General features: G+C 35.7%; 1 protein-coding gene across 1 annotated transcript; it reads right to left on the reverse strand.

The window, feature by feature from the left end:
• Nucleotides 1-417: 417 nt before the first annotated feature.
• On the reverse strand, nucleotides 418-6,505 carry LOC104849063 (olfactory receptor 8H1-like). The gene is made up of 4 exons (XM_010605353.1): nucleotides 5,690-6,505; nucleotides 5,468-5,606; nucleotides 2,427-2,515; nucleotides 418-687 (listed from the first exon to the last, which is right to left on the reverse strand). Exons 1-4 carry the CDS (start codon nucleotides 6,503-6,505, stop codon nucleotides 418-420), a joined length of 1,314 nt encoding a protein of 437 aa, XP_010603655.1.
• Between the last annotated feature and the right edge of the window lie 2,711 nt (nucleotides 6,506-9,216).

Consider the following 9,216-nt stretch of genomic DNA (forward strand, 5'->3'; position numbering starts at 1 on the left):
AACATATACGTAGGTATATGTGTGTGTTCAGGTGTACGTATGCTCCACATATACATGCTGTCCTAGAACTATAAGAAAACTATAATAGACACAAATAATGTTTTTCATCAATTTTCTATTTTCTCCCCTGAGACCCAAATTGGAAATAATTGTGAAATGTATCAATCTAGTAAATTAAAGTTTAGATAATGAAAGCATTTGTGTAAGATATTTATTTACTTATAATTACAAGTACAGTTGAGACATCACTGTGTCGGAGAGAAATAGAGAATAATATTAGAGACTACGGACAGCACGGAGAGAGGCCAAGGGAAGAAGAGACGGAGTAGGAGGCGCCCCAGAGAGTATAGGACGCACTCGGTCACATCTGAGACAGAAACTCAATTCAGTGACTCTATTTCATACTGAACATGCTTTTCACGAGTCAGTTTTGAGGCGAGCAAAGACGCCAGACTCGAGAGTCAACAATGCAACAACAACAACAACAAAAAAACAGAAAACATAAGGTACCTTAGTTGAAATTGCTACACGTAAGACCTCAGAACCTTCCTGAGGTCGGCGGCATTGCCCCAGATATCGCACTAACAGGAAGAGTCTCAGGTCACTAGTGCCCGGGGCACACGGAACACGTGGATTTAGGAACCCGCCGCCCGGGACAGTCTCCTGACTGACTCTCAGCAGGACCAGCTGAGGAAGGGCACGGTGTCAGGGGTGCATGAGCGCCCACTTTTAAGCACAGTCAGTGCTGGTGGCCAGAGAGACTTGCAGGAGCTGAAGTGGCCCTGTGAGGGCGAGGATTGCAGGATCACGTAGTTTACTGTTTTTCATGGAGCAGATATTCATGTTGCAGGATCGGGGAAAGCCACTCAGTACAAAAGCAACTGGGGAATTACATAGAAAGGTCAGATGGGGGTGACTGTTGTGGGGAAAAAAAAAGTGAAATACAGCATAGAAGAAAATGTAGACAGATGCAATTTTAAAAACAGTAGTGAGGGGTAGTTTTCTTTTTTGAAAGAATAAAAAGCTATGTGTACTTGGGAAAAGATTATTTGGGGAATAAGAAACGATGGAAACACTCCAGAAGTTACCGAGGCTTATATTTATAGGGAAGAGGTGGGCCATCCTGCGTTCAAGACAAAGTGAGCTCTTAGGAGTGGTGCTGGAATAAACATGAGTGTGCATGCCTCATAATACCCCATAATCTTTGGGGAGGATGCCTCAAAAGGGGATGACGGAACCAAATGAAACTAGATTTTTTAGTTTTTGAGCAATCTTCACACTGATTCCTACAGCCCTTGTACTAGTTCACTTTCCCACCCAAAATGTAGCAGGCTGTCTTTTTTTAATTACGTCTCACCAGAATTTATCATGATTTGAATTTTTTGGGAGGATGATTGTCATTCTTCAGTCAAACGAATGCTCACTGTGGTTTTAATGTATGTGTCTCTAAAGACCAGATCAATCTTGGAAGTGGCCTACAGGTCCATCAATAGACGAATTGAAAAAGAAAACCTAGCATTTATACACAATAATATTTGATTCATTTGTAGGAAAAAGAATGCACCTCTGAACGTGAGGTTAAGTGCATTAATCCAGACACAAAGCATATATATTACATAGTTTTTCTTTTATTAGAAATCAAAGTATAAATCAATTAAAAAGCAAACTAAAAGATGGCTAGAAGGAAACGGGGAGATACGTCTTTTGCAAAGGGGGAGGTGACTCAGAGAAGGAAGGGAGGTGTGCAGGGGATGCAAAATGAAAAAAGATGTATTATGTACATGTCCCAAACATTAAGTACTGCAGATGGGTATGGATAAAAGTAAGAATTAGAAGATAAAGTCATCATGAAAGATCAAATAAGAAGAGATGCTTGCACAGATATACAGAGGCCTTATTGTGAGCCAGCAGGACCTTAGCAAAATTTTGGTTTGTTTTGTTTGAGTGATGATTAGGATGCATGAAAAAAATACACAGCTTGTTGTTCAATGGTATCGCCTGGCTAAACACTGCACATTAGTGCGTACTATTAAATCTATACTTTATCTATATTCCCTTGACTCCAAGAAGTTGCTTCTAAAATTATACAATCGAAGTGACATTTCCTTAAACCAGGTTGGTAGCAAAATGTTTGAATTTCACTCAAAATGTACTCCATATTTAAACTCGTCTTATGCTTGTGCAATGGGTAGGAAGTGTGAGATGCACACTGAGATAGTAATGTTGAGTAAGATAAATCACACAAGCTTAAATATCACATAGTTGCTTTTATATGAGAAACCGAAGTATAAATGATTTAAGGAGAAAAAAGATAAGAAGAAATGGGAAGATTGATCTTTTGCAGATGGAAAGGGAATCAAGAGATGGAGCCAGATGAGAGGGAGCTAAAAGGAAGGAGATTCAAAGAGTTGTGTTATGCTACATACATGCACCGAGTCGTCACTCTGAGTGTGGGCACCGTTCTGGGAATATTTCCTATACACAGTGTAAACATGAGACATGATTTGGACTTTCCCTGAATAGCAAAGCATGACATTTAATCATGTGAAATGAAAATATATGTCACTAGTACCTACCAAAGATTTATCTGGTAAAAATAAATTTAATTAATTACATTTAAAACACCTCAAACGCAGTCTAGAACACTGCAGTGCCTCACTATAATGCTACTGTTATTAGCTATGCATCAGGTTTTTCTTTCCCCCTCTGGTACCAGGGATCAAACTCTGGACCTTGTGCTTGTGAAGCAGCCGGCGGAAGCACTGAGCTAAATCACAGTCCTCTATCCATCAATTCTTGAGTAGGAAAGAAGCTGCTTGTATTTTTCCATGATACATTAGATTAATTTTTAAAAATTCTTAATTGTGTTACATATCTTTTTGGCATGCATGACCTTATGGACCAGAGAGCTATATTTTAAATTACTTCCAGAATCTGTTATAAAACAGAATATGCACTAATGTAGCATGGAAAGTAAGAGGCAAATGCAAATTATCTAAATCAATCACATTGCTTATTCAGTACAATATAAACATATAAGTGTTTACTGAACCACATGGTAAAGTAGGAGGGTAGTCTTAATTTAGTTTAAAATGTGTTGTTTACAAGTGTTTTTTCTGTTAATATAAGTTTATTTTATTTCTTTGTTATTTTAAGATATTTATTTCTTATTAAGTTTATTGGTACATTTTAGGTATACAATACAGTTATGTTCATCATTGGGATCTTGTACCTTTACGTGACTTATCTTAGGAGGCCTGGGAATGGGGAAAAAATATTGTTTACAAGTTTTACATTCTATTGAACATCTTTCCAACACAAAATACACATAAATTTTTTACTACACACAAATTGTCTAAAATGTAGAAACACTCATAAAGTGAGGCAAAATCATATTTCACAAAAATGATTAGAAAAGTAAAAAATAATCCATAAATGTAAGAAATAAAGCAAGGCATTAACACAGTGAGAAATGAGAGAAGAAAGCAATTATTGAACAATAAATATGTATGTATTACTCATTTGCAATTCCAAAAAAACCCATATAGTAAATAGTAATACATACAAATATAGATTTCAGACAGCACATATATAAAATTTAAAATGAATTAATTATATAGGGCATTGACATGAGGCAAAATTTTATTATTAAAAATTGGAGGAAAATGAAGCATTTTCAGATTTTAAATAAAGTAATTGAACATTTTGAATTATAAATTTTAAAATTAACTCCTAAAAATTAACTTGACTTTTTCAAGTAGCACTTAAGAGAAATAATTAAATATAATTTTATTAAAAATCTAAATTTCGCCAGGTGTGGTGGCTCACACCTGTAATCCCAGCACTCAGGAGACTGAGGCAGGAGGATCCCTGTGAGTTCGAGACCAGCCTGGGCTACATAGTGAGCTCCAGGTCAGTCTCAACTACATAGTGAGACCCTGTCTCAAAAAACAACAACAACAACAACAACAAAAACCTAAGTTTCACAACTTAATTCCTATCAGCACATTGATACAAATCGACTTATAATTGATTTATTGACTGTTGTACAATTTGAAATATTACACAAATTAAACAATCAGAAAATAGGACTACAGATTGTAAATTAAATAAGCTGCAGACAGAAATTTAAAATGTTAATTACAGGATACATGGAGAAAATTTTTAAAATTAAAAAAATATCATTCTCGACCTGCCCTCAATTTACAGATTGATACAAATGCCTGTAGTACTTTTATATCTATGACTGTATGAAAAATATAAAGGCAGTTGAGCATCATGACATTCAAAAGAACTTGTTTTAAAAAGTATCCTTAACCTGAGGAAATTGGACGAAAGGCTGTAACTAGTTCCAAAGTGTTGTGGCACACCACAGAATGGTGTAATTGTGAAATATCTATCAAGGACACGTCTAAGGAATATCGCTACATGCAGATTTTTACCTCATTCAATTTATAATAATTTAGGTTCTTTTCACATTCAGAGAACATGTTTGTTCCACAGTTTCAGTGCCAGCTATCCAAAGTTAAACTTTTTGAAAATAGAAAGTGGTGAAAGAATACATAAGGAAAAACATATTAGACTAAATATGTAATGTATGCATGTGCGTGTACCACTATTCATTTAGAAGAACATGCACAAAACTGTCATCAGTTCTCAGAATTTTTCTCTCTTCCATAACAGTTTGCAACATTTTCCATTTTGTTACCAACGCTAATGTACACATTTTCTTATAACTAAAATCTGCTTCAAAATGTTATTTTATTTTCAATCTAAAACTGTAAACTCAAGTTTTTCTTCCTTTTTATCTCTGGGGAGATCCTCAGTTTAATTAATCATAGGAATTAATAAAATATCTATGTCACATGAAAAAAATTATAAGAAATATCACCTTTCAAATGAAAATGGCTGACAGTCATGCATGAGAGCTACCTTCGGTTCAAAGTGACCAGGAATAATTATTTATCTTGGTCAGATAGGGAAATGAATTCTCAAAATTTTACTGACTAATCAAGAGTCGTACATTGAAAGGCATAGCAGATCTGAACTCTAAATTCTAGAATATCTGATTCCTAAAGAGTGCTCCAAACTATGCTGCTTTGTTTCCTCATTTTAGTATAAATGGAAATGATTTCTGAAACTGTAACCACTGTCCAAAAATATATCTTTTTCACAGTCAAACACCATACAAGTGGAGCACACATGGAATTCTTGGAATAAAGCATTTTGATATTTTGAATCACTGTGGTCCTTAAAGACACACATATTTAGACTATAGATTTAACATGTTTCATGGATTTCAAATACATGAAACTATGAACTTTTTAAAAGGACCTTGAAAATGTCTTATATCAGGTTTCCGTATGTAAACAGCAATTCCACAGAAGCACAAATAAAGGAATCAGTTGTTTTTACAGAGAGAACTGAGAAAGATTCAAAAGGAAGAAAGGGGAGTTCAGTATTTAACATCCCTGTGGTATGAACTGCCTGCAGCCCTCTCTCTTCTGCAGGATTCTCAGGGCAGCGCTCTTCACTTCTTTGTTCCTGAGACTGTAAATGAGGGGGTTGAGCATGGGGATCATAATCGTGTAAAATACAGAAGCCACCTAATCCTTTATTCTTTGTTCCTGAGACTGTAGATGAGAGGATTCAGCATGGGGATCATAATCGTGTAAAATACAGAAGCCACCTGATCCTTTCCCAAGGAGTAGGACTCCTTTGGTTTTAGATAAGTGAAGATCATAGTGCTGTAGAAGATGGTGACTCCCAGGAGGTGGGAGGCACAGGTAGAGAAGGCTTTCTTCTTCCCAGCAGTGGAATTAATTTTGAGGATAGTGGAGAGGATGGACAGATAGGATCCAGCAATTGTGCTGAGAGACACCACCAGGGTGGAGCCAGCAACAATGAATAACATGATCTCAAAATCATGAGTGTCACTGCAGGACAGAGCTAAAAGAGCTGGAGTGTCACAGTAAAAGTGCTGTATCACATTAGAGTTGCAGAAATTCAGTCTTCTCAGGCAAAGTACATTGACAGAGGAATCCATAAATCCAATCATATAGGAGACAGCAAGCAGGGCGTGGCACAGTCTTGTGGACATAATGACTGGATAATGCAGAGGGTTGCAGATAGCTACATAGCGGTCATAGGCCATAGAGGATAGAAGGAAACATTCGGCAGCAGCAAAAAGAACATAAAGGTAAAGTTGGGTGAAGCAGCCCAGGAAGGAGATGCTCTTGGTGGAAGTCAGTAAGTTCTGTAAGGTTTTAGGGGTGATAACACTTGAGTAGCTGAGGTCGAGAAATGACAGGTGAGTGAGAAAAAAATACATGGGGGTGTGCAGGTGGTGATCCAGGAGAATGATCAATATCATCCCTATGTTCCCCGGCACTGTGATCAGGTAAATCAGGAGGAAGAGTGTGGAGAGGACCAGCTGTGTCTCTTCATTGTCTGTGAGCCCCAAGAGGATGAAGCCAGGCATATCGGTGTAGTTCTTTCTACCCATGGTGCAATGTTTTAAAATAGTGAGAAGTCAAAGTTGATACTTAGCTGGAATCAATTCTCAGGCATTGTATCAATAACTCTGTATTTTTACAATTAGTTCAGTATTTGAACAGTTTCCCAAAAGAGACTGAGGATATTCACTTGCCTTGTGTAGAAATGCTTGTAAACTGACTTCAGCAGATGATGCAAGATAACGTGCTATAGAATTAAAGTGAGCCTGACACTCCTCCTTGGGCTTTCCTTTATTAGCACATTTAATCCCCTGCTACAGAGCGACTATGATCCATATACTGTAGATAGGAATCTGAAGTCAGAGCAATTACAGTGTGACACCATTAGAATCCATTTCCACGCATAAATATTTCAGCAAAACTAAGAAATGTCATGGAGTGAGACATGACAGGAGGCGATGTTAATACATCAGTTACTGTCCCTCTGAGCCTCATACCATTTTGTCCCAATTGAAATTATATAGCTCCTTTTGCACAGTTAATGAAGTATATTAGTATTACAGGCCAAATTGAAGTATTACCTTTCAGAATGTGTACTATTTTTCTAACTTGACCATTTAAAACCATTTTCCCCAAATTTTAATTTCAAAATATAGACATTCCTTCTATATTCTGATATCACCCACTCTAAATTTTTGTATCTACACATCCTGGCATTTTAAACATAAGGTCCAAATGATATGAGTTTGGATATTCTTCTGCAAAAGCTGCGATTTTGATTTATCAGCTCTACAATATTGTAGTTGTAGGAATAATACTTACTGTGATCCAAAGCTGATGAAAATGACTTCCAATATTATCTTTCTAGAAAGTAGTCAACTCTCAAATTCTTTCAAAAGTAATCTATCAAATGCATTGAAAAACCTGATAATTTCTATAATATAATATTTGTTTTCCTTATGACAGCTGACTTTACATTTTTGTGCTTTCATTATGTTACTCTGAAATAATCTGATCCTGAAAGGTTGTGCTGGACTTGGGATGTGGTCTGACTGTAATTTCACAGGTAATCTCGGAAGAATCTGAGGGAGCAACAGCGACTATAAACAGTGGTGTACGCCTTGTTTCTCTCCTACTGTTCCTTGGAGCCTCATAACGGGCACAGAGCATAAGCAAACTTTGTTCGCCCTCAGGGAGCAGCTGCCAGGCAGTTGAGTCGGCATCCTTCCAAATTTAAAACTTCAGGAAAAATTGAGCAAAGGGATTATTTATTCTTTCACACAGTTTCTACAATGAAGAATATAACTACTCAGTATTCTTGGTGGTGCTTAAATTTTTAATAAGAAAATTTTATGTTTTGAAGTGGTAAATAATACATAAACTGTAAACTATAACTGTTTCCATTTTTATAGACATCAGGACAACTTTGTCCAAGTAGGAAGACCAGAAATTTCCAGATAAATCCTTAGTTACTTTCTCAATAGTATTACTAACAATGGTAAACTTTTTGCTATGAAACACTTTATATTTAAGTGCATGATTCTATCATAGGAATAAAAAAATACTTATTAAAAAATAGGAAAAATTTCAAAGAAATCATTGAAAGCAATTAAAAATTTTAAATTTTTTGACAAATTACAATTTTTCCTAATTATTTATATCCCTTAATAGTTATATAGATATGTAATTATACATTTCCAATTGTTATAGAATCATTATCTTCTTTTCAGTCTGCAATTTTATAATATGATGTGACCCATAGTATGTGTATGTAAATATAAAAGTGGCTATTTCGGGACGCGTCCATGAATTTTTGCAAAAAATTTCTGTGGTAGACAAAGGATCTACTTTTGCAATTATTTGATTTGATTAATTGTGGAATGGCATTGCTGTTCATCAGGGCTTTAGTTTACTCTGAGAGAGGCTCCTGTGAGATTTAAAAACCAACACCAAACTATGAGACAACTGGTTGACCTTGAGGTTAGATTTGAAGGGGAGGCTTAGGTGACATTTTCTGTCAATACACAACATGCACTAAGAAATTTCCTATTTTTCATAAAGTACAAAAATTATTTGAAAGTCTCACATGGAAGGTTTTGTTGTGCAAGGGATTCTGAATACTGAAACCTATTTGGATCAGGTTTGGAGCTTTTGATAGTCGTTATTGTTGATTAACCTATTCTACTACCTTTTGTGCATGGCCTGAAGTCAAAGTTTCAATTTTTTTCATTAAGCATTACCATTTTAACTTTTAAAAATTGTAGGTGGCATATTTTGTTATTTTAAATAATAATCTTATATTATATTGTATTTTGATCAGAAAATGAGCCTCAAGCTTTAAAAATTTGTGGATTATTTGAAGAAATATTACAAATAAGTCAAAGATTCTGACAAAGAAAGATTCAAATGCCCATATGGGTGTCTACACTTAAATCAACTATATAGCCTGTATGGATAATAAATGCTAAGCAAGTAAAAATAAAGGTCCAAAACTAAGGCATGCAACGTGTTGGACAGTGAGATGCATTAAGAATAATGAAATGCCACCTGAAACAGCACCAGCTACCTTCACCTATGTATTCTCTTTATGAGACGAAAACCAGTGACACAGGAGGTATGGGATCTCCTCACCAGTGACATTAGAGAGCAAAGTCATATGTGTATGCAAAGTATGATATCCATATATTTAATATTATATCATAACTATTCAGAAAGCAGCACTCCATAAGGAATGTCACTGTAATATTGCTGTGCCATATTG

Source organism: Fukomys damarensis, unplaced genomic scaffold, assembly GCF_012274545.1.
Source record: "Fukomys damarensis isolate Sample0158 unplaced genomic scaffold, DMR_v1.0_HiC HiC_scaffold_73628, whole genome shotgun sequence".
In the NCBI taxonomy this organism is placed as follows: Eukaryota; Metazoa; Chordata; class Mammalia; order Rodentia; family Bathyergidae; genus Fukomys; species Fukomys damarensis.

Coding starts and splice junctions, on each gene's coding strand:
- LOC104849063 (XM_010605353.1), bottom strand. CDS start 6,505: ATGGGTAGAAAGAACTACACCGATATGCCTGGCTTCATCCTCTTGGGG. Junction 2,516..5,467: donor GCAGTTCATACCACAGGGAT/GTTAAATACTGA, acceptor TTTGCTATTCAG/GGAAAGTCCAAATCATGTCT. Junction 688..2,426: donor AGAGTGACGACTCGGTGCAT/GTATGTAGCATA, acceptor GCCCTTCCTCAG/CTGGTCCTGCTGAGAGTCAG.